At 29.0% G+C, this 27469-nt stretch overlaps 1 protein-coding gene across 3 annotated transcripts in view; it reads left to right on the top strand.

The window, feature by feature from the left end:
* The window catches only part of LOC129960004 (lachesin-like), a 403008-nt gene that overhangs the window by 337519 nt on the left and 38020 nt on the right, over positions 1–27469 (top strand). For 2 of the 3 annotated variants that reach the window (XM_056072989.1, XM_056073007.1), the window contains 4 exons: positions 2064–2234; positions 4771–4899; positions 8039–8326; positions 11761–11844. In XM_056072989.1, the coding sequence (XP_055928964.1) occupies positions 2064–2234; positions 4771–4899; positions 8039–8326; positions 11761–11844 (672 nt within the window). The remainder of the gene's footprint in view (positions 1–2063; positions 2235–4770; positions 4900–8038; positions 8327–11760; positions 11845–27469) is intronic. The other variant, XM_056072997.1, reaches the window with a different exon arrangement.

Here is a 27469-nt window from a genome sequence, read left to right as displayed (position 1 = left end):
TAAAACCAAGCACCATATTAGAGTATTCTCATTCACATGTCTAAGGTGTCTCCCAGTGGACATATAATCCTTATAAAACAAATGGCTAAAAAATATCAGAAGAGGTAAGACAAAGTAAATATTTGGAAAACTTACTATTTTAAACATTTCTTCTATCGCAAGTATATAATAAAGCAATAATATTAGTAATTTTTATCAGTTACCCCTTATGAATAATACAGGAGCTTTGAAAATTTTAAAAATGATCAACAGCATTCAAATATCAATTTAATTTATTAGAACTTCTGTCATATATATATATATATATATATATATATATATATATATATATATATATATATATATATATATATATAGGTATACATGTCATTGTCATATATAGGTCATATGTCATATATATAGGTATACATGTCATTGTCATATATAGGTCATATGTCATATATATAGGTATACATATGTCATTAGATGAAATATTTTTGTGATTTTGAATAATGAAGGAATTGGTAGTTTTTAAAAAAAGTTTCATAATTACATTTATTGGCCTGAGTAGTGATTAAAGAAGAAACATGAAGGTGGCTGTCGATATTATTGTCAATGAGTCTGAGCAATGACCATTAGACAGAAATGTGCTGCTGTTTCGCTGCTAAGAGTTTGAAGCAAGAAGTTAAAAAAAGGGGGGGGGGAGTCTTTCAGAAAGGGGTCCTTTCGTTTACGCGAGTGACACTAAAATCGAAACTAAAGTATTGCTTGGGAAACAGTTTCAGAAATATAAAGTTGCCGTTATTTCATTCCAACAGTAAGAAGGAAGCATCAAGAAATATGATTTTTTTTTAAGTTTGAATTTAACAGCATACAAATTAATTTCATGAATGTGATTAAAATGCAGTTCTTACACATACGCACGAACATTCACACACTCTCTCCTTCTCACTCCTACATATATAATATCTTAATCACATATATATAAACTTAATATGTACATGGGATGGAATTGGAAGGCATTCCCTTATACCAGAAGACAAAAGCAAATGTTAAAAGTAATTCTTCCCTGAGTGATTTCACGAAGAGATTTTCCGAATAATTTCCCCGACATGTGTAGACTTAGAAAAGGGAATCGTAGATAATTTTGAAAGTAATACGTTGATGTTAAGAATTTTTATACCTTCTCTTGAAGCGTGATAAAGTGCAATAGTCATCAACTTTATAGAGCGCGTGTTAAAAATAATTAAATAAAAAAGTGGGATTTGTATTAAGAGACAAGAGACAATTTTAAAATAAAGAAATAAAGAACATGGACTCATTTAAGAATATATATATTAAACTGTAGGCATATATGCCTATATTATACGGGAATCACACTTTATGTACAAGCAAGGATATGTCACTCTATAGCGTGACAGAAGAGCCAAAAATCGACCGAAATACTTTCTCTAGTGATTTTATACTATGAGATTCTGATAGGGTTTCTTTGACACTTGTAGATTTAGGAAAGGGAAATATAATACTATAAATATAATATATTTTAAATGAATTTGTTTAGAATGACAGATTTTTATCTGTTCTGTTAGAGCGTGTGAAAGTGCTGATTAAAGCAGTTTAACATAACTCGTATAGCATTGTAGTGAAAGCTTATAATCCAGTTAACAGCTGCGCTCCCCGAGCAATTGCTTTTGTATCGTGGTCATGTTACTGGTCTACGAACCATAAGGTCCCAGGTTCTATCCTCACTCATCACAATTAGCCACAGCATTAATTAAATAAATTAGTTGGAACTGAATCAGGAAATAAAAGAGCATTTTAGAATTAAATTAATATTGGTTAAATTAAGATAAAAGTTAGGAAATTAGTTAGGATTTGTCTGTGTGTGCATGCCATTCTTTCACTTATACTTTGAGAATATTAGGTGGAGATTTCGCACCTTTTATAAATGTTCTTATTCCGCAGAATTTTTATATCTCATTTCTATCATTCTAAGTTTATTAATGCTATTTCTATATGATATTGCCTATGTTTATCTTTTTATAAAGTTTTATAGTTTATTATGAGCTCTTGTTTTCTTACAGTTCCTCCAGACATAATCATGAATGAAAGTAGCACGGACATCACCGCCAGAGAAGGGACCAATGTTTCACTGGTGTGCAAAGCCAAAGGGTATCCCAGTCCGAATATTTCATGGAGGCGAGAGGATAATCAACCTATTCCACTGGGAACATGGCATGGGAAGAAAGTACTAGGTAAGATTTTAAAATATAAAAACCATCTGCTTTTTTAAAGTTAGAATTGTTTATGCAAATTCCAATTCTAATAAATCGATATCTTTAATGCTTCGAATGCTTTGAATGTTTACACATGCTCATCTTTTTTCTTCTTTAACACATAATATGGAAAGAAAATTTCTTATTATGCGATACACTTTTTTTGTCTAAAATTTCGGTAAATAATGACTACTATGCATTTTCACTATATATTTTTACCCATATTTCACTTTTCTTTAAAACTCATAAAACTTTCTTTTATATTTTGCAAGATTCTATGTTTAATCGCAGGAAGATATTTATTTTGGATAAAATATATAAAAATAAATTTATATGATTATATATATATATATATATATTCTTTTATATATATATCTATATGAAAGAATGAATTTCATAATCACTTTTATCAAGTTAATTAATCTGAAAATGAATTCCTTAACTTTCTAATAATTCTAGAATTATGTAATCATAACTTATTCTTGTGAACTCTTTTAAAAGTCTCAGTACCGGCATCCTGGCATAGAGGTAGCGCGTCTTCCCCGTGATTTGGGCATCCTGGGTTCGAGTCCCGTGTTGGCCATGGTTGTTCGTACTTTGTTCTATCTGTGAGATGTGTCAATGTACCCTCATGTAAAACGCGGTTGTGCAAGCGTATGAGTGGTACGTGAATAGCAGAGTCGTAGTCTTGGCTCTGTTTGGCGCTACTGTAAAAACAAGAGACGCTCACCCACCTGGTGTAAGATCGCTGTCTTTGTAACAGCGGACTTGTCCATAGCGAGTGCCATAACAAAAGACACATTAATATCATTATGAAATATACGTTTATTCTGCAAAGGATACATAGAATCGTCTTTTAAAAATGTACAAATCATTTATTCTCAAATACAACAGAAATTAACAGAACAAAAAATCAATTTAGAAAAAAAAACATATCTGGTATTTATCATAATTATATCCAATAAAATACGGCTCAATATCTATTCTCAAAAATCATTGATTTTGTAGTCACTCTAACAATTCCTTTTGTATTGTTTTCTCTGTTCTATCAAAACAATTCTGGCATTCTCGTGTATGAGTGATGCTTTAACAGCGCCATCTTTAGAAATAAGGGTACCGTATAATTCATTCATTAAAGTTATGTTTAACATACTTCTCTGAACTCCATTTTAAAGATATACGTACAAGATATACTCAAAAGATATACATACTGAAATATTCAATCAGTAAGGGCCTCTTTGAATTTGGAATGGGCAAAAATAACGCCTATGCAAGAAGAGACCTAGCGCAGATCTTTTCTGTATATATTTCACTTTATATATGATATCCAAACTCCCATCATAATTTTAATATCAATTGTTATGAGTTTAGTCTGTAATCCAAAAGATCTCAACTCTGAGGTGATCAGTATAATGTTTCTTAATACTCTAATATGAATTGCAGTTAGGAACAAACATAACATTTATTGTTTATTATTTTGATTATGTGCAATTATTCTTTGGTAAATTGCCACTTTTGCTCTTTATCTTGGAAACGAATAGAGGGCTCTTCTTTTGCAAAATAATTCTAATTATTGCAAGGTAGAGAGAAAGGAGTATATTGCAATCTATAAATATCAGAATAATTAGAATATCATATTTCAAACAATTTAGCAAGCAGAGAATTGTAAGAACAAAAATAGAGTGCCGAACCATTCATATAGTGTCGTCGGAATGCTATTTTTCTTGCACGGGAAATTCGTCCCCTCTTTCGCACTGGTGGCACAATTACGAGTGTTTCAATATATATTTTATGGTTTATATAAAAATATTTCTTATGCAAGAATTTATATTTTTATAATTGAAATACCAATAAATGGCAAAATACTTCTATACCTCCAGTTTGCTGTCTTAAAAGACACTGACAGTATAAAAACAGATATTTTAAATTATAAAGGTATTTTAAATTTAAAACATATTATTATTTTTTAGCATAAGAAATAACCAGTAAATTAATAAAATTAAAAACAAAATTATTTTAATTGTTTGTAAGAATCTATATTTAGTTAGCAGTAGAAATAAACTAATTTTATGGAAAATAATCAAAATTTCTAGAAGTAAATATTTTTGTGAATTATTGATATGGGGATATATATATATATATATGTGGGGAAATCTTTTTTTCCTATCTTTAGCAGTTTTTTGATAAATTAATTACCTCAGAGACATTGTTTACTTTATTTACTGTTTCAATACAGTGTTACAATTTTTCAGTTTTTTTTTTTTTTTTTGAATAAAATAGCCTTATAAGTTGAGTTTAACTTTCTTGTTACGATAAATTTCAATTCTTTTTTTCAATGTCTGAATGATTTTATTTGATATAGCAGCTAATAAAAATGCGTATATATATATTTGTTTGGTATTCTATGCTCACGGCTACTTTTTATACTGTAACATGATAGTATTAATATATCCCTTTTATTCTTATACAGTAAAATTATATATTAATAAAATGTTTAAACATTTTTACATTTTAGCTACTAGCTTTGATGGCGCTCAGTTAAATATCAGTCGTGTCAGCAGACTACACATGGGTGCTTATCTCTGCATTGCTTCCAATGGAGTTCCGCCATCGGTTAGCAGAAGAATATTACTCCACGTAAACTGTAAGTACTGCTCTTTTTTTTTGAAAAAAATATTTATATGAATTGATGATAAAATGTGAGTGATAAATTGCTAAATATTTTAAGAAATGCCTTTGTTTAATACTTATATTACGTTCAATTTGAATTTTCTATTTCAAACATTTCAACTTTGATATAATATCTATAAATAATCAAAACAAAATCTTCTCCAAATTTTAGTTCAAAATTGTTTTATATCTCTGTACACCTTTTATTATTTTTAATTAGACTGTTGGCATCTACAGAAAATCTCACCAGGAATATATTTTTTTAAAAAGCAAATTTAATATTAATTACTTTCTATTTTATTTCTGACCAAAACTGAAAAAATAAATATGGGATTCTCAAAGCACCATGTATCTATCTTTCTATTCATATTTCAAAGCACCATACAAATCTCAAACAGCAATGACAACAAATTTATAGCCGGCGTCCTTGCATAGGGGTAGCGCAACTTCCCCGTAATCTGGGCGTCACGGGTTCGAACCCCGGTTCTGGCATGGTTGCTCTTCATCTGTGTTCTATCTGTGAGGTGTGTAAATGTACTGCCCTGTAAAAAGGGGTTGTGTAAGCGAATGTGTGAGTTTCATCTTCGTATGAGCTAGAATTCAGACTTCTGTCCTCGGTTGCTCAGGGGTGTTTACCCTCAAAAGCTACTGCACCCCCTATCCGTGGTAACGTGGACATGTCATCAGCATCGTCGAATCCTTAAAAACATTTTGAATATAACTAATTTAAGAGGAACAGTATTATAAAAATAGTGCTATATACACTCCACCCTCACTCATCTACTTTATGTGCATTTCAAATTATTTTCCTCATTGAAATGTTTTAAAATAGATTAGAAAAAAATTGGAAACAATTTAAATTCAACTATTGATTAGTTATAAGTTTGTTTTGAAAATATGTCATTTCGTACATGGAGAATAAATCCTTTCCTCTTCTGAATATTTTCTTAAAATAAAAATCCTCATCAAAACCCATATTTTTATAGAATTTCCAAATTAAAAACTCCAAATCAATCTCTTAGATAAAACATACAAAATTAGAATAGTTCATTGAAATATCAGTTAATGTAAATAAAAATAATTTACACTCAAGATGTAAATTAGTTATTTATTAATTGGAAAAGCTCATTGTAAAGGAACTAAATGAATAATTACTTTAAGTGAAGAATAATACATGGATATAATTTTCATTTGGTAATACAGTTTATTAATAACTTCCTAAAATTCTTTTCTTATAACTTTCTTTAGTTTTTTAAAGATTATTATAGATTAAATACTGATTTCATTTGAAAGTGTAGAAATATTGTGTAGCTAAATATAAATATATATATGTGTGTGTGTGTGTGTGTGTGTGTGTGTGTGTGTGTGTGTGTGTGTGTTGTGTGTGTGTGTGTGTGTGTGTGTGTGTGTGTGTGTGTGTGTTGAGTTAAATATGATTAATCCCGTAATTATATTTAAATTATTGGTGATTGTTCATATCATAATGCGATAATTATGATATGAACAATCACCAATAATTCAAACATAATTACGGGATTAATCATATTTAACTCAACACACACACACACACACAATGTCAGATCATAATTCAGATCAGATTACTCATAATCATATGTCATCATCACAGATTGGTAATTATGAAAAATCGAGAGTAATAATACATTTACCCCAGCATACACACACATAAATAAGTTATTAATAATTATTCCATAAGAAATAATTTAATTTAACTAATATATTTCTTATTTCATTTAATTAATAATTGAATTTGATGAATCTTAAACTTCTTTTGCTAATAAATGGGCAATAAAGCAAAAAATCAAAACCTTATAAAAAAGATTATTATAGATTAAATACTAATTTCATCTGATAAGACAAAAATTGAATTATTGAATATATATTATGTATATGTGTGTATGTGTAAAATGCAATGTGTAATGTAATGCATTTAATGTGATGTAAATGTGATTAATTTGGTAACTAAACATTTACCGTAACACACATATATACACGCACACGCACGTACGCACGCGCGCGCGCTCACACACACACACACACACACACACACACACACACATATATATATATATATATATATATATATGCATAAGCAAATAATAAATAAATTATAAGAAATACTTTAATTTAACTAATGTTTTTGCTGATACATTAAATTGACAATACATAATAAATCTGATTAATCTTAAAATTATTTTATTAATAAATGTGCAATAAATGAAAAAAATCAAAATATTATAAATAAAAATATGTATTAAAAAATTCATTCATATATATGATTTTGTTTAAAGGATTTTAAATAAGCATTTAAGTAAAATTTTAATTACAAATTTTTGCTATGTCAATGCTTTACTCACGATGATCAATTTATGAACTAGGAAAATTCATTATTAGAGTTATAAAAATACCAACCCATGTCAACATATTTATCTGCATAAAACAAAAATAACAATTCGCACCGAAACACATCCAAATAATTCGGTCTGATATCTTTACACCTCATAAGCAATAAAATCATGTACTTAAACAAGGACATTCAACATAAGAAATAAAAGAATGCCCTCTGCAGTTTTTTATCTCCCCACAACCAAACACATCTCAGATTCCCAACAATAATTAGACATTCCGAAGACCAAAATTAAAGAGGTTTATTCAACGGCACTTCTTTTTTTCCCCTCAGTACAAAACAAGTAAAATACAAAACACACCATTACGAAGTCTCGAAAAAAGTCCTAAAGTACCGAGTTGTATTTAACAAGAACCTATAATTAAAGAAATTCAATACAAAACAGCTTGAAAAGAAAAGAGTTTTAACGTCAACCATGTCCTCTCAGTACCAAGAGGAGGATGGCGCAATTCAGAAATCTCTCGCCATTTCTTATTATCATTATTAGTACGTCCTGCTTCATAAGCATAGGGTAATTTACCTTTCGTCGTCGGAGGTATCTTTATTATTATGATTTTTTTTCCTTACCTCCAGCAACCTTTTCCAAGTTTTAAAGAGTGGGATCATTATTTTGCCATTTCCAGAGGTTATAATTACTTCCAGTGAGTTGTTTCGGTTACAGATATTCCTAATTATCTTTTTCTTGCAGTTCCGCCGGTGATGTGGATTCCTAACCAATTAGTCGGTGCGCCACTGGATAAAGACGTGACGCTTGACTGCCACACGGAGGCGTATCCTGCTTCTATAAATTATTGGGCTAAAGATGGCGGCGACATGATTATAAACGATGCGAAATACGAGACATCCATCAAAGAGAAGAATTACAAAGTACACATGAGACTCGCCATCAAGAACCTCGAGCCGCAAGATTTCGGTACCTACAAGTGTTTCGCAGAAAACTCGTTAGGCTCCACAGAAGGATCCATTCGCCTGTATGGTAAGGAATCGCGAATTTATATCTCGTTATTATATAAATGTAATTAAAACGGCTCGAGCTCTAATTGGGTACAGCGCTTATTTATATTTTCAGTGTTAATGACGAATGAAAGGTGGGCTGACGGGTTAAGAAGAACTGCAAAATGTGGGCCTTAAATTAAGAAAATTCTTTTACATTTTAATACAGGAAATATTATACATAATTCTGGTTTTAATGAATGATAATGGAAATGTAGGGCTGCAATAAAATTTTGTCAAGCAAAAATTAGACAATACAAGCGAGTATTTTATATATTGTATTATTAATTGCGTATTAAGATATATTAATCTCTCAGATCATTTGACAAGTTTTCTTTCAATACAAAATTTTAATTTTTCTTTCGTACATCCGAAAAATAGGTGAAATAAAATTCAATAATTTAAATATTATTTCCCTCTTAATGAGAAAATTTTGTCTAAAACGTGTGCTTGAATGCTTAAACACGATCAGCATTTATATTTTCTTCTTAAAAATTGTAAATAAGTCTAAACTCAAATGATTGATAGTAAAGGAGTAACTATTAGAAATTAAAATATGTATAGTATAAGTTGTAAAAAGCAATAATAGTAAAAATAGTAGCATTACTAGTAGTATCAAAAATAAATTAATAGTTTCAAGAAAAAGGAAATAACTTTTTCATATGCAAGCTTTGAAATAAGAGTGAATAATTTAGCCACACATTCATCAAAATTATTCTGTAATATCAACGAAGTCTACATCTATATAAAACCGAAAACTTTTTTCAAACTTTTGGTTTTGAGAGGTGTTTTCTATTCAATTAGATGGAATTTATACATACACAAACTGTTTGTCAGTTAACTATCATAAGAGCATGATTATAAACCATATGAAATATCATTATCAAACATCAGAAAGAAGAGTTACAAAGTGCATATCAATTATGAATCATACAGTTTCAGGAAATTTTCTACTTCTATAATAATATTTTGAAATTCTTTCCAGAATCTAGTTGTTAAATATAATTATAATAAATAAAATTTAAAAAGTATACCCCCATATGAATTTCTTTTTTGTATCTGTATTTCGAGGGTAAATATTCCAAAATGGGTCCGAAAAATTTAATTAATGTCATGAAAAGAAATGGAAATTATTTGTAGAAATAAGAGGAATCTTTAAATACATCTCGTCAAATAAAACTCTATTCATTGAGAATCATTTTAGAGGAAAAAGTCATAATATTTAAAGTTGCTTTTAACTATTTATCATGTTAAATTATTTTAGCATGATATATGTTAACACAATATTTCAAACAGTGAATTTTAATATTTCTGACTGAAGAAGAGACTCAGAATTTAACAAATTTAAATAAAACAAATTTTAAATGACAGGAATGCGACTGATGCTGTATGCAGATTAATTTTAGGTATGTAGTATTATGCCTAACAATTGAAGAAAATTTGATATAATTTTACTAGCCTCGCAAAAAAAAATTCTAACTTCTCATGATTAAAAATTTCAATCTCCAATGAATCATACATCACATTATTAGTATCAGTAGATATGACCTGCAATATGTGTTTTTAACATCTTCTAATAAATAAATGTTAGAGGGAATTAGAGAAACACACTTGGAATTTCCGTTAAAATGATTGAAAAAGGGAATAAAGCGTTTACATAGAATCATACATATTTTTGAAGAAAATTTCAATAATATTGTGAGGAGTATTGAAATATAATTAATATATATTTGCCAAAGGACAACATTTCAAATATTGAAAAATGCATATTAAAATTATCATGTAAACAAGTCATAAACAACTCATATGCTATGCAGCAGGAGTTGTCATTTATAAATATATTCTATAATAAAAAAATTTTTTTTAAATATGCTCGTAATTTTAAAATATACTTTATGTATGTCATTCTGAAATTGAGAAATCCTTGTAGCTGAAATAATAATCGAAGTTCAGATGACAAAAACTCGATTTATCTAAAATACAATATTTTAAAAAAAATCAAAATGTATTATTTGCTTAATATTAGAAACTATTATATGGCTCAGTCCTTTCTATTATATTTTAGTCTTTTTTTAATTAAGTCTATTTTATCATTCCAGTAATACTAAATAGAGAAACTGGACCTATTTTGCCGAATTTTTTTTATAATGTAAAAAATATATCTCTCTTTTTCTCTAGTATATTTTTCCTCTCAAAGTTCTTAAGTAATTCATATCCATACAGCATTAATAAGCTTAAATCTTTTTATGCACAACTATTTGTGAAGTCACTTCACTGCCAAGCAAATACTCTAAACTTTTCCCATGTCTGGAGGTTAAGAACATCGCGTTCTCGCACTCCGCGATCTATTCCTCAAATCCATAAATTGAATAAAACTGAATAAATTATTACTTTATCCCGATTCTGCAAACATTATAGAGTTGCTTAAAACGGAGCATTCAACTAACTGTATAATATAAAATGATAATTGAAATTTATCTTTACATACGTTATGTATTTCAGCTTTTTTTATCGAATGCTCCTGTGAGAAAGATATTTGAAACCTAATATATATATATACTAATTTTTATTTCTTGGCATTTAAATACGATGAATTCTAAAAATTAGAAATGACGCAAGCATTTTTATATATACTGCTAAAAACTGAGTCTTAAGAATTTTAATGATATGAAGTATAGTATAAAAATTACAGAATTCATACAATTTATTTGTGTTTCATGGTCGCTAATTAAATGAAATTTAAATATAATATCTGCAGAAAAATGGAAAATCTTTTCTATTCGATTTTAAATTAAAATGTTCTTTAATAACAACCATAATCTTTCTTAAATTCAGAATCAATTTTTTTTTGGATAATTCAAAGAATGTATTTTGATACTTATATTTCTAATAAAGAATGCTTTTTAAAAGAATGTGCATTTCGATTTTACTCTGATTATGATTTTTAATGCAAGTTCTTTAACACTAATGAGTTTCCTTTTGCTTCTGGAAAAAGTTTTCTATTTCGTTTTTTTAACGAAATGAAGGCTAATTGCATGGAATTTAATAACAAAAATAATTTGAATTTTGATTAGCATTCTTCCCAACATAATTTCGTAACCCAGTAATGGTTGTTCCCAGAAATATTTATTTTTTTATCAATGTTCCGCCAACGAAAGAAAGCAAAAATCTATGAATTAATAAATTTTATGCGAAATAAAATACAAAAATTATGAGTGTTGAAATAAAATAAAAAGAATTCCAGAAATTAATTAATTTCATGCAAATGTTTAAATTAAAAGTATGGTTCCACAAAGGTGTTGATTAAGAATCGCGTCATTAACATATGTTTACATGATAAGCATTTATATTAAAATGTTTGATTTATGTTTGTGCAATTCATTTCAATGCACATTTCTTATTTAATGACAATTCTAGTTATTTATCTAATTTCAGAAATTCCCCCACCTACAAGCGAACCTACAAAGGACACGGCAGCCATTCGCAGACAAAGTGTTGAAGGTAAGAAATATAATTTTTTTTTTTCAAAATAAATTCTATTATTTTAACTCAATCTGTAGATGCTAGGAATAGCAAAAGATTACTAAACTAAAAGGTTGTCATGAAAAAGCAGAAAACCCTATCTATGTCTGTTTTTTTTATTTTCTCGTATGCGTTGTATATACAAAGTACAGCAATCGTCGAAAAATTTAAACTCGAAACTTTGATGAATCTCCTTGGTCCATTTTAGACCTCCCTGAGTTCTGTAAATAATTTTTTTGGAAATGTCCGTCTGTCCGTCTCTCTGTGACAAAATAATTCAAAAACGTATTGAGCTAAAAGATCGGAATTTGGTATACAGTCTTGACACCAAATTTGCAGATTTCTATCATATTTTAAGTAAAATATATTAAGACAAACGTCCGTTCGACTTTAATTAATACGACTTCGATTTAATTAATACGATAATTACAAAACGAAGATCGCTAGATAGATAAATTTTGGTACACAGATTTAGCATCTATACCAGAGGTTCCCAAACTTTTTTTTCTCGTGGACCACTTTCAAAGTTTTACTATTTTAGGTAGGCCCCCTGCTGCTACATTTCTACTGTATTCCCAAAACTACTAAGAAATATCACCCTAAATTGGGGGGTGTTAAGAAGAAAAAAAAGTAGCGCATTTTCTTGTGTCCTATTTATTAAAATAATACTTGTGGTTATACAAAATTATAAACATTTATTATTACAAACAATCAACAATTGAGAAAAAAAAATCAACAATGAACTCTGAAATGTAAATCAACAATAAAAAATAGTCATACTTTTAATGAGACGGATGTACTTGATGAATTGCCAGCAAATTATCAATATTTGGCTTCAGTTTTGTAGGAAATAATCTCAAATCTCCCCGTTCTGTGATGTTCAATCTGCTCCTTTTTTTGTTAACAGGTTGGTAACGGCACTCATACTTCTTATGACGAGGGAAACGCTATCAAAAATTTTCTCGCAATTTCCCACTATTCCCCACTTGTACTATTATCTATTATTCTATTCAATTCTGTGTTTGAACTGAGTCTCGAATATTTTTGAGTACCTACCTAGTGAATGATGCTACCAGCCTACGTTGATAGGTAAATCCAAACCAAAATTTTGGTTCTTTATTATGAAAACCAGAAAATATTTCGTGGATCCCCACTTACAACGTGTGAACCCCTGTTTTCTTTTCACGTCTACGTGGACGACTTTGGGAACCTATGATCTATACGGCTGGCGTCCTGGCGTCTTACCCGTGATCTGGGCGTCATGGGTTAGAGTCCCGGTTTGGGCATGGTTGTTCTTCCGTTGTTCTATCCGTGAGATGTGTGAATGTGCCCTCCTGTAAAAAGGGGTTGTGCAAGTGAATGAATGATGCGTGAGTAGCAAAGTCGTCCTCTTGGCCCTAGTTGGCGCTACTAAAAAAACAAGAGGCGCTCCCCCACCGGCTTAAAATCGCTGTCTTCGTAACAGCGGGCTTGTCCATGGCAAGTCCATAAGAAACAACAACAGCATCAATACTGTAGACACCTGCTTTATTTTCAGACAAAACCAACAGATGTTTGATTGTTTCGTCATCGGTCTGTACTGTCATAAACCTTTAAAAGTGATAACTCAAAAATACTGTCACTTAAATACATCAAATTTGATGTGGGATTTTATGAATTCAAATGCAGATCTCAATCAAACTTTTATTTCACTCGGTTGGGATAAACGCGCTTTTAAATATGAATTCTATTTTCGGATACTATTAACCACATGCCAAAGATTAACACCCAAACATTTCGCCAAGGATGGCACGATAGATTCAGTAAAAGTAAGAAATTCATGCGAAAAGTTAATATTGCGGAACTATTATAAGCCATGCAACATATTCTTTGACATGACAAGTATATTAGAGTGTATACGATAAAGTTTAAGAATCCAACTCCAACTGGGTTTTTTTTTTCTTCTGGTAATTAGAAGATACTGTCTGTAGTCTCACTTAAAAGACACTGGAGTAATTATTTGTGTTTATCTTCATGTGTGATAAATCTACCTTGACACATGAGGGAATTGAATGAACCAGGAGATTAAATGATCAATAAAGTAATTAGTGAAGACATAGATTCGTTACGGGGGTGGAGTCTATAATCGCTCACATGGGTCGTTGATTATAGCAATTCTATAAATAATAAGAAATTGAAGATTTAGTAAAACGCGTGTGAGAAAAATCAGTTGCATTTCTATAAAAATATTTCTAGGTAGGAAATAAAGAACTGAAATCTTTTATGAGCTATTAATTTCTAATATAGAACAAAGAAATAAATATTAGAATAGAAAAAAATTAATTAGTTTAACGGGGATGGAGTATATCATCGTTCCCTGGTACTGTGATTGTGGCATACCTTTAAATAATAAGAAAGTAAAGATTTATGTAAAACTTGTATGAGGAAAATCAATTGCCTTTCTAAGGAAATATTTCTAGGTTGAAGATAAAAAAAAATATCTTATAAATTATTTATTTTTGATGTAAATTTTAAAAAGTTGAAAAGACAGCATAATAAATCAGCTTATTTTCGTTTTTTTTAAATAACATTATTATATTTAATATTTCCTTATTATACGATATTTTCAAAATCCGTCATTACAGCTTTGCTGGTTTTGATAATTTAGATCTCATTTATTTCATTTCCAAGCAAAATAAAAAAAAAAACGATTATGAAAAAGAAAACCAAAATTTTACAGTTCATATTTATTAAGTAAGTGGATATTCTTGAAATGAAAATTTATAAAAATGGGATAATAAATCAGTACAACAAGATACCAAGGCTACCATGTATAGTAAGCGATAGATACATCTATCAACGAACTACTATGCATAAAAGACTGAGAATGTTATTAAAATAATAATATCACCACTGTAATTTTGTGAGATATTCTAATCAGCGGATTACACATTCATATATCTGTAATTTAAATTATAAGTATTGATCTAATCAAATTAAACGATACATCACTCACACTAGAATAATATGTAAAAATAGTAAGTGTTGAAATTGGATAACAGATAATTTCAACCTGCAATTGACTCTATATTTTTCAGACAGATCTTTTCTAAATTACGAAATTAAAAAATATATATATCTTACTGAAAGACTCTAGTAATATTCAAATTTTCTATAATTCTGTCTTTTATAAAAATATTTTGTAATTCTTGCTTACTAACATTAAATAGCTAAAGCTTTTATTAATTTTTCTGCAAATATTTTAATCATATTTCTATTTTAATTTTTCGTAAATGCTCATTTTAATTATTTTTTGTGGAGCTCGTGTTTTTGTATTTTGGATTTATGAATTCATGAATGTTTTTCAAATTGATTTTGAAATTTTTTAAATTTAAATATGTTTTTATTTTTTTAAATTTAGGAGACAACAGAAATTGTTCGTATTTTTTTTAAAAAAATTCTTATCCGATTGTTGAATTCACGATTGGCCAAATCCTCTTTTTGCTGCACAGTTACATAAATTGTTTTTTCAGGTCAATGCTTTCAGTAATTATTATTATCATTCAAAAAGTCAGCTTATCTCTTTCGTAGATTTTCGCATAGCATATTAATGCTTTAAAAGATGAATGCTTGAACGGAATAAAGAAAATAAATCCGATGTCTATCGTTGCTTTTCAAAATAAAAAAAGGCCTCTGAATGAAACATAGACATCCTTTGCAACTTCAAGAAGCAGTAAAGAGCTCAAAAACTTTCTAGGCTTGTTTTTTCAGAAATAATCGAAGTCTTTTGTTAAGATTATGGTTTTATACTGCACAGCATAGATTTTAAAAGAATTAAATATAATTTTTCCTCTTCATATAGCTGGATATTATATTCTCATATACTTTCATATTTTATTAGAATGCAGAACTTTGAAATATTTCAAGTTTCATCCATTATTGAAGTTTTAACCTTCTAAGCTAGTATATGTGATAATTCAATGTGTTTTTTTTTACATTTTTGTATCAAAATTATACAAAGAACAATTATTGCAATTGTAAAAAATTTAGAACTCGAGATTTTGATGAATGTCTACTTTTAGGTCATCCTGAGTTCGAAAAGCATGTTTTTTTATATTGTCTGTCTGCGAACACGATTATTCAAAAATCTTTTGAGTTATGGTATTGGTATATAGCCATTTACACCAGATTTGTAGGTTTTTGTCAAACGTTGAACGAAAGCTATTTCTAGGAAGTCCATTACCCAGCTGACCGGATATAAGTTAAGTACAAAACAAAGAGCTATATATGAATAATACTTGGTATATAGATTTCAAATCTAAACTGTAGACATGTGTTCATATTTGGAATCAAATTTACGAAGGGATTGATCGTCTATTTTGATGCAGGATTTTATAATTAAAATTATATTAAATTTTAGTTTTAATCCCCCTTGAAAAAAGACGCCCAAAATATACATTATGCGTTTTGGCGATTATATATTAGCTCATTCCAGGGATTTTAATTTTCAAAAAAAATAAAAAAATCGCACGCTAAGTTCATTCAAAAGTATTACTCAACAATCACTTACGGTTAAAAATGCTTGAATAGATTTATTAAAAAGTATACAAGAAAATTATGGAGTTGTCAGTTTTTTTTTTTTTTTTTTTTTTTTTTTTTTTTTTTTTTAGTTTTTCATTCTGATATATCAGAAATTTTATACTACAATGAACAGAATATTTTTTAACTAAGGATCCTAACACAAGTATGGCTGCGAAAATCTTCACTATTAGCACAATATAATTCACAATATGTAAATTTGAATTAATACATCAAAAATTTCAAAATGAACATAGGTAAATGTAACTTAAAAATATTAAACGTATCGTCCTCCATTCCGGGGAATAACTATTCCCGAAGAAGAACTACATTTTTCCCAGCAATAGGTCTGATCGATTTCTGTCAAATAGTAAGATGTGTTGTTGTAATAGTAAAATGTAATGTTAAATACTGCAAAAAATATAACTGAATTGATTTAGCTGCGTTTTTAACTGAAAGTTGATAAATTTAAAATTTGTATGTTGACATTTCACTTATTGAATTATTGCAAGTAGCATACCGATCCAACTTCAGAAACATTTAGTGGTTCAAACTACAAGCTATGCAAGCAAGGGGTTTTCTTTAAATATAAAAAAATAGCGTGTGCTATTCCCGCTTTCATTGTACTTTTCGAAATATTGATTCTTAATATTTCATCGTTCTTTTGAATCACCCTGTAATTATTTTAATTTAACGATTGATAAACAAAATAAATGATTTTTCCCATTTTATATTTTAAAAATTTAATTAATTTTTACAAGATTTCATGTTCGGTAGAACCGAAGTGTCTTTCTACGCAAACAGAATAACACCAAATTCTTAATAAGCATTTTCACCATCTATAGATTAAGCTTTCTAATGAAAGACTTCCAGACACCATTTAAAGATGCCTAAGCCCTTTGAATAATTGAAATTCGGCAGGAAAATGCAGATGGTACACAGACACACTCTTTCCAGCATCGGCACACTGAAGGCGATCACAAGATATTCCATTGATTACATGCGGGGTAATTAAAGCATCAAGAAAGGCGCTCTCCTTCCAAAAGATGCGTTTGATTAATGCGCTGCAATTACACCTTTGAACCCGTTTGCATCGCTGCCATCTTTCAAATCCATAAGCCGTGCGTTTAATCAGGGCAGGTCTGGAGCCAGCACCGGGTTTTATTACGGATCGGCTATTAGCACCTTTATCCCCTTGTGGAAACAGGGTGAACTCCTGTCAAGAATTTTTCGTAATAAGTTTCCGAAAGGCGCCTGCCTTGCAGATTTATGCGATGATACTTTTGCTTCGACGCCAAAAGACCGCTGGAGCCTGAAAAGCGTGCCATGTAGCCGTTAATAAAATTATTGCTATTATTATGAGTGTTCCTTGTGGTTAGGTGATTATGCAAGTAATAAGTTCGTGAGCAAAGAGAGAAATTGGCAACATTATTACCTGACTTACCTTATGAGAAAATAATATATTTTTCAATGGCTTTGTTATAAATAAATGCATTCAAAGCCAAATTCTCTCAAAAAGAGGTAAATTTTGATGAAAACGCTTTTTTCTTGAAATATGTCTTTCAATATGTAAAATATATTGACATAAAAGCATTCATTTAAATTAGATATGCGCTTTAGTTTATTTGATACAGGAAAGCGATTTCAAGACACTGTAGTATTAAATCATGAAGTGATGCTTAACCCTTAACTGGGGAGGTAAAATTTTAGGACTTAACTGGGGCGGTACGGTCTACGAGACCGCATTTCATTAAACTCACATTAAATTTTCTAATGAATGTATTAGTATGAAAAACTGCCAATATATTTTGCAGATATTTTTCTTGATATATAGACATGTTTTAGAAATTTTCCGAAATATATTATCATTGAAAAAAGTAAATGCGTTGGAACATATATTTTTTTTCTCAAATTACATGTTACAATAAATAATATTCTTGAAAAAGCATATTACTTTTTACAGTATATGAAAGTATATAGAACACAATATAATGTAAAATACAACATTGATATGAAAAATAAAAAAAATGACAATGGGTAAAATTGGCCCTTTTTTTATCGGCTTGGTGTGACTTTCATAGCACGGTTTTCTAGGACATTTTAAACATACAGGTTAAGAACAAGTATAAAAATCAACCTATAAATTTTGTATATATATCTCTTGGTATCTTAACATATTTTATAAATTTTTCAAAATACATTATCACTAGTAAAAATTAATTATGTTTGAACATACGTACCAAAATCAATTAAATGCGAACTTTCATCGAAAAACTCTTCTTTATAATTATCCTTATCACTAAATTCACTTTATTCTTCATTTAAAAGTCTCTGGAGCACTGCTTCATAATAGGATCAGTAAACTGAATGATATTTCGCTGCCCAAGTTTTAGCGCCATCTGCTAAGCCTTGTTTATCACTGGGACACTAACAGGGAGATGCGGTCTTAGAGACCGCGCTCGAAGAAATAACTTAATTATTTTAAAAAGCATCCGCTGAAATCGGTTGAAAAAGTGCACGTGTATTCAAGGTCATAAAACAGGAAGCTACAGGGTCAATCCATTCAATTGAGCTAAAAATAGAATAGGGGTGACAGAAAATCCATCGCTAGCGGTCTCACAGATCGCACGTCCCCAGTTAAGGGTTAACGTATAAGTTGAATAGTATCTAAAATTTTCTGAAATATTTGATGATACATTTGTCTGATTTCGACAAATCAAATTGAGTGTATTTTACCTAATATGAGATCTTATCATGATATATGAGATCTTATCATGATATATGAGATCTTATCATGATATATGAGATCTTATCATGATATATGAGATCTAATCATCAGACTACTTTAACTCTTTTAAATAATATGGCTTTGATTAAGTTGGAACAAAATAAATATACTTTATTTAAATATAGACAAGCAATACATTGAATGAAAATCAAAAAAGATCAAAGTAGTCTAATTACCTTCCACTTGATGAACAACAACACCTTCCAAATTTATGTCATATATGATATTTCATCAACTTACCAATCCGAAAAAAAAAGTTTGTATCCATTCTAGCTTTTTTATGCAACAAATGGATCGATATCTATATCATCCATTTACACTCAGCTTGATTTGGTTTTTGGTGTTTATCTGCGCAAGAGCCAATCATTTTGGAAATAATTTACCAAGCAAAAGGCTAATCTCATCTAAAAAATTAAAGGAAATTTTCAGAACTTTTATTGACATAACTCAATTTTCTTGGATCAAATATAATTTAAGCGATTTAAGTGAAGTCAACATCAGTTTCTCCACGTTTTATACAGTCAACATAAGTAATAATGTGACTAGAAACAAAATCCACTGATTAGAGGATTTTCAGTTTAGATTTATCTTTATTATACTGAGAAATGCTGCTTTCAAAATATAGTTCTGAAGGAAATTATCTTTTTATACCTTAATAATATTGAACCTTTTTTATTCTAGATTGTGATGAACTCAGATATAAATGGTTTGGAATAAATAAATTATTATTTATGAAAAAAGAAACAGCTATATTTTATTCTTATTTCTGTGTATTCTTATCACTGTTGTTGTAAATTCAGGGTAATCCACTTCAACATAGAAACATCATAATATTATCGAATAATTTTGACAATGCTCTGATATTTCTTTGAGGATATTCTTCTTTGAAATTATTTTTAAGTCAAAATTTATGTTCCAATTTTCTTCAGATATTTAAATTAATTAAAATATCGTGTTTTGAAGTTAAAATGAAAAATTTTCATTATAACCTTGAAACAGAGACAAACGAAAATAAAAGTGCTTTATAAGTTGTTGAAAATGCTTTTAGTATTAAAGCTCCCATTTTGCTAATTAAACTTTCGGAAACGAAGATAAGTTTAATCTTTCACCATTTTTGTCGGAACAAAAGTCATATTTTAAATATCAATTATATATTCTAATTACATAATGTACACTCAATAATGTTTCAACATCGAAAGTTACTTTTACATGATATACAAGAAAAATACAGGAGTGATTAATTAATTATTTCCTTTATTCAAAATACAATTTTTTTAATAAATTTCTTGGAATTTAAAGATGTGTTTAGGAAACCAATATGAACATATTTTAATGAAGTTTGAAATGATGCATTTAATTGCAATTATAAAGATTTTGGAAAGTTTAAAACAATTTTTCATTTTTGGAGTCAAATCTAACCAAATAAAGTTTACCTCCTTAATTAGAAGAAATGGTTATTATATAGATAATTAATTATTATATAGATTGGTATGCTGAGCAGTAACACTTTAAAACAGTATATTCTGCATCTTTTACATTCTTACTCGTGACATTTTTCCGGAAGAATCTTGCTTCTTCAAGAACAAAATTCTTGATACATTGCCTAATATTTTAAATTCCAATCACTAACAAACATTTAGTCATACTAAGTAGCATTATGTCAACAGTAGTTCCGGGTAAAGATGATTTAAGAGTCTGTGGTGAAGAGCTTATAAGCCAGTTGACAGCTACGAAGCACGGGCAGTTGCTTTTGTCTTGTGGTCTTGTCACTCGGCTGCGAAACACAAGGTCCCAGGTTCTATCCTCGCTCGTACCAATTCGTTATAAGTTTAATCTTAATCCTTCTTGTTCGATTACAAAGTAAGATTATCTTTGTCCCAGCTGAGAATCGTGAAAAAAATTAGAATTAGTTAAGTTTTTGAAACTTTTTATACCTAATTATACAAATAGAAAGTTTGCAATCGTCAAAATACTCGAAGTCGAGTTTTTGGAATCTCCAAGTTCCTCCTAATCCGAACCTCCCCTAATCCGAAAAACACATTTTTGGAATTATATTTGTCTGGCGCTTTCTCTGTGAACATGAAAACTTAAAAAAATCCTTTGAGAATTAGAAGAAAAAATTCAACATAGAGTATTTAAACTAAATTTGTATATTTTTAATCACAAGAAATTCATTCTGAGGAAAATTTTGCACCTGACTGTATCAATTTGTATTTAATCATACAATAATTCCAAAACGAAAAGAGCTAGATAAATAAAAATTGGCACATAGACTTCAAAATACAGACAATTATTAAATTTGAAACCATATCCATTAAGGAGTTAATCGTCTATTGGTTTGTATTTTCACAAGCATGTAAACCAAATTATTCAAAAACGCAATAGCTCAAATATATGTAATTTGTTATGTGATTTAATGACTCATTTGTCTTTCTGTTTCAAATTTTAGATTTAATCGGCATGATAAGATATCCAAAATACATATTCAGTTATTTATTCTTGTCTGTTAACCGCACTCCAGCAATTAAAGCAAAAGTTCGCACTCTAATAGACTCTTTTGGTAACTATTGCTCACCAGTGGTGTACGGATAATAATAATGCAGTAGTTAAAATATATGAAATTTGCTATGTGATTTTGTGACTCATTTGTTGTTCTATGTGAAATTTTGGTTTAAATAGATAGAAAAAAGACATCCAAAACTGACATCTGTCTGTTAACCACATCCCAGCAATTAATCGCCAAAGATCACACTCTAATAGACTCATACGTAACTATTGCTGACCAATAGTGTACAGAAAGTCATGTCACTGACTCTCCAACCCGCCCGAAGGCACACAGATAAAGAAAACTGAATGACCGCACCGCCGCAACAGCAACACTGGCGAGAACTGTGGTTGAGTCCTAAGGGCCGTCACCGGCCACAGTACAACCTTTCCCGAAGGAAGTACGTCCCGTCATCGATGGGAGGAGCCAGATGCCCCACATTTTTCTGTACCCTCCAGGGTGGCGAGATCCAATCACCATACTGGAAGCATCTCATCCTCTTTTCGAGGTGTCCCCCGGGGTTATAGTGTACGGAAAATAATACACAAGTACATTTAATAAGGAGCGCGATAGAAAGTTTCATGGTGATTATATCTGCTGGTTATGCATAAAAAAAATCTCCAGACTGTATATAGAGTTACAAATACTAGAAGTAATCACCCTTTTTTTCAAATGTAAAAGTCATTGGATTCTTGGATCAAATCCTTTAAACTTAACATCTACTCATTGCATAATTATGTTTGAGAATGAAAGCAAAATAAATATTAGACAGTATATTTCAAATGATTTTTAATTACTTACAGATCTATTAAAATTTTTTTTATTAATTGAATGCATACTGTACAGTAAAAAAATCTAAAAATAAATGCAATCATGCTTTACAGATGAGAGTTTTACATAAGGATCTATGAATGTATTAAGTATGATTACATTTAATGAGAATACTTTAATTAATACGGTATATATTTAAAAGTACTTTAAATATATACCTTATACTATTTTATTAACATTCACAGAAATATTTCAAGCAATAGTCTCAAGCAAATTATGGCAATTTAGCGAACACTTTTCTTCCACCTAATTGCATAAAATGTCAATGTATTCTTTTGTGGAACCATAGGTTTTCATCACCAAGAAGCAAAATAAATTTAATTTTTATTCAATAAATGTTCTGTATAAGCAACAACAAACTGTTAAAATAAAATTAAACGAATTTCGTTAAATTACTTTAAACATTGGGTCTTCAATGTCCTTTCTACCTAAGAGCACTTTACAAACCAGACCAATGATTTCGTCTCTAATTAAATACGAAACCTGGGAACTCCAAGATTTTACTTCCAATCGTCCGTAACGAATCCTTTAGAAATATTGACAACTTAAACAGCTTTTCAATTCCAGCAGAAAGGCCTAAAAGGATAGCTCACAGAAAGCGTCACTAATTCCCTCCAAAAGTTCTGAACAGCAGTCGCACTGACTGCGGGGTGGAGAGTCCTTTCATTCAATGCATTCGAGCTCACTTCTGCGAGGGTGGCCGGCACGAATGCAAGCACGGCTAATTTCCTGGGAGATTCTGGAGCTCAATTAATGCGTAAATAAGCTCATTTACGCGGCGCCTGTCAGGTGTTGAATGGGCCTGAAGAGAGGATTCCGCTGCTTTATGGCCAGTTTGATGTACAGTGCTGCATGGGTGCAACAGATTCTGGCAAACTGTTCGAGCATTAAGTATTACTCAGGAGAATGATGTAATTTCACTCTTCAAATGGCAGATATCAGTTTCAGGCTTAATCGTCCGTGTGTTAATATAATTCCGCAATAACAAACTTGAGATACTAAACCGCCTTGATTTATGCCCTAAAGCAAGATGCCACGTTTTGGTGGGGAATAAAATATTGTTATTTATTTCTTTATCTTAGTAATGTTCATGTTTCGAATTAGCATTCAGAATTTTTTCAAATTATTTAATTTATTATAAATATAATTTTTTACTCTTTTTTAACATCAGTAGTTATGCATGATTCCAAAATCCATTTCTTGCTTTTAGTAATTAACTGTAAAAAAAACTATCGTAACCTTATTAGATTATTGAAATAATCTTCCAATTTAAACTGGTTTCAAAATTTAGGTAATAATTATTCTTTTTTCTAATTTATTTATTTTCTTGTCGATATTCATATTTCAAATTAGCATTCAGAATTTTAAAAAAAAATCTATTTTTTTTTAATATTTATATGAGCTTTTAGTAACTTCTAATTATTTTTACTTTTCTCTGATGAATCTCCCAATTTTTCCAGGAATAAAGAAATTGTTGAAAAAATTAGAACATTCTCCATTTTTAAAATCTGGAATAATTTTAAGAGAGTCTAATATTCTTATTCACTGCAATTTTAATTTTTTTGTTCTACAAAATAAATTTTGGTAACAATAAAAAGTAAGGGACAGAACATCTTCTAACTGTTCCATACTTTTATGTAACACAAACTTTTCAGATACTACGAGAAATTAGTTTTTACTTCTTTTAATGTTCCTTACACAAGCATTAAATACAATTTTGTAGAAGAAAAAATTAAAATTGAAGTGGATAGAAATATTAGACTATCTTAAAATCATTCTAGTATTTAAAAATGGAAACTTTTCTAATTTTTTTAAACAATTCCTGTAAGATTCCTTGAAAAATTTGAGATTCATCTGCTAAAAGTAAAAATAATTAGACGTTACTAAAAACTCATATGAATATTAACAAAATAGAAATTTACTTTTTTTTAAATTCTGAATGCTAATTTGAAATATGAATATTAACAAGAAAAAAATAAATTAGAAGAAGAAGAATTATTACCTAATTTTAGAAACCAGTTGAAATTGGAAGATTATTTCAATAATCTAATAAGGATAGTTCTAATAATAATAATCAATAATCTAATAAGGTTATCGATAGTTCTTTATAGTTAAGAGCTAAAAGCAAGAAAACGACTTTGGAATCATGCATAACTAGTGATGTTAAACAAGAGTAAAAAATAATATTTATAATAAATTATCACTAAATCAACCATTGTTCACAATTAATATAATTTCACTTTTGATCAATTATAGTCGAAGCTATAATAAATATTTTAATGAAATTAGATATTAACAAAATGTGATATAATTTATAAGCAATATAGCAATTATGGCATGCAATACGAATTAATACAATATACGTGCTAATACAAATGCGTTCACTAACAAATAAACTCAAAAACTGGTATATTAAAAAATAATTAATAAAAAATGTGTGGTAAAAAATAAGAAAAAGGCATTATTTTCTCTTACAGTTATACAGATCCAATAATATAAAGTCTTAATTTAAATTAAATAATATTATTTTCAATAACTTTTGTGCAGTGGAACTTACTGCTGTACTCCTTAGAAGCCTACGTGTTGTAAGATTCCATAACATATATAATAATAATTAAGTTATTATATAAAAGACAAAAAAGTAGAAAATGGCAAAAATCAAATATTTAAATGAAATAATTACTTTGCTTTGTAATTTCTGTACAGTGGAACTCATTGCTATTGAAGTTATTGACACCTTTAGAAGCATACGGGTTGCAAAATTCCTTAATATCTATAAAAATAAATTAGCAATTTTTTTAAAGTCAAAAAAAGAGAACATGACAAAATTCAAAAGTATTTTTAAAGACATTTTAATTTATTACATGATATTTATTACATGAATTTATTAAAGAAAGCATATTTTAAAAAAAATATGAAAATCAGAACAAAATAATGAAAACGGAAGGTGCTCAAAAAATGCTATATTTTTTATATGATTTTTTAAAAAAATTATATCAATTACCCCACTTTTAAAATTATGATTTAATGTTCAATATTTTGTAGAAAAGCCATTTTCTATATTTAAAAGCATTAATAAGACATTATTTTGAATTTTTGTTTTTGTTTCGATAATTATAAAAATAGATTTTGTTTTATCGGAGTACAAATTTGTTGAAAGCGATAGAAATTCAAGACATTAATATGGTTAGCATTCAGAAAAATTATTTATATTTTAATAACTATAAAAAACGAATCTTATTCCAAGGTAATGTGAATCATTTCAAAGAATGAATTTTTAAAAACCAAGTCCTTTTATTTTTCGTTTCCTCTGACAGTATTTTTTTATTGTGAATGTTTTGAAGCAACATCATAGAAAAATAATGTTTTTATGACTTTGCGTCTGAAATTAATTAGAAATTCCAGACGCTTTTTACCTCCTTCAGCAAGAAAACGTTTTTCATAAAGTCCAACATTTATTTATCTCTGCAAAATTAGTGAAAACACTTTTATATGAGAAGAGAGGAACAAAAAAAAAAAAAAAAATACTGGCAGGAAGGGGAAAAAATATTCAATTTACTGTCTCATTTCCTGACTACTTTTGAATCCGTCCAAAGAGGACCGCATTTCGCAGTGCGAGATGGAAAGAAGAGTAATTATTTTTCAATTTAAACATTTATATGAGGTTTCTGCAAGTAAATTGTTTCCGTTTTCCAAGAAACAAGACTGCAGAATTAGTTGCTGTATTTTAGAGCAAAATTAGTACAAGAGAGGTACAATAATATACATGATTAAAGCATATTGTATTTCCATATTGTAAAAAAAAATATTCTTAATGAAGGTGATGAGTAGTTCTTAATGATTGTTGTCCATAAAAATATCAGTTCTTATAAATGTTATATTATTAACGTGCAGAAAAAAATTGGAAAATTTTGCATAACAGATTTGGTAATCTTTCATTTTGTAACATCCCTCCCCTTCATAAAAATGTCGTGTTTATTTAAATCGCTTATTTCCCAAATCCCATAGCTGAAAAAAAAAATTGAAACTGAAATCATAATATTTTCTTATATTTGACAAAATGATGACAAAAATAATGGCTAAACAATGATAAATAATGACTTATCAATGACAAATAATGGCAAAAATAATGACTTATCAATGACAAATAATGGCAAAAATAATGGCTTAACAATGACAAAAATAATCACGTAGCAATGACAAATAATGACAAAAATAATGATTTAACAATTACTGTTTCAAAATTACAAATAAACCCTTTTTTAAAAATAATTGTAGACGTTATGTATATTATTGATATTTTTAAAAAATGTATAATTTTTTTGATTTTTTTTTGTACACAGCAAGCTATTTTATGGCTAAATACATATCAGATATTTCATATAATACCATCACCACTCGTATCAAATTTGTTAACGTTTTAGTAAAATGTTTTAACTATTAACTCATTTATTGCTAATAAGGGTGATAAGTTGTTCTTAGAAATGGGTTTTGCGTATAAAGACGGCAATTCTTAGGAGTTAGAAATCACAAGAGTGCATCGAAAAAAATGGAAAAAAAATGAGTAATAAATTAAGTTATCTATCGTTTTATTATATGCCCCATCTATAAAAATATCGTGTTTATTTTAATCGCAAATCCTACAGCAGCAAAAAATTCGAAACTGAGCTAATGATATTTTTATAGTTGATGAACTAATTCGTCGTATCAAGCAGAAACCTGCAAAAAATAACTCCAGTTCGTTTTATTGAAGTACTGTTTAGCGCAAATCACACCAGTTAAATTATTCAGGAAAATTTCTGCAATGAAAACATGCAATACCTATGTCATCATAAAATTATAAATATGGCATATCAAGTATAAAGAAATATGCACTGCATATC

The sequence above is a fragment of the Argiope bruennichi genome, chromosome 2 (assembly GCF_947563725.1).
Source record: "Argiope bruennichi chromosome 2, qqArgBrue1.1, whole genome shotgun sequence".
NCBI lineage: Eukaryota > Metazoa > Arthropoda > Arachnida > Araneae > Araneidae > Argiope > Argiope bruennichi.
This window is presented reverse-complemented; position numbering and strand designations above follow the sequence as displayed.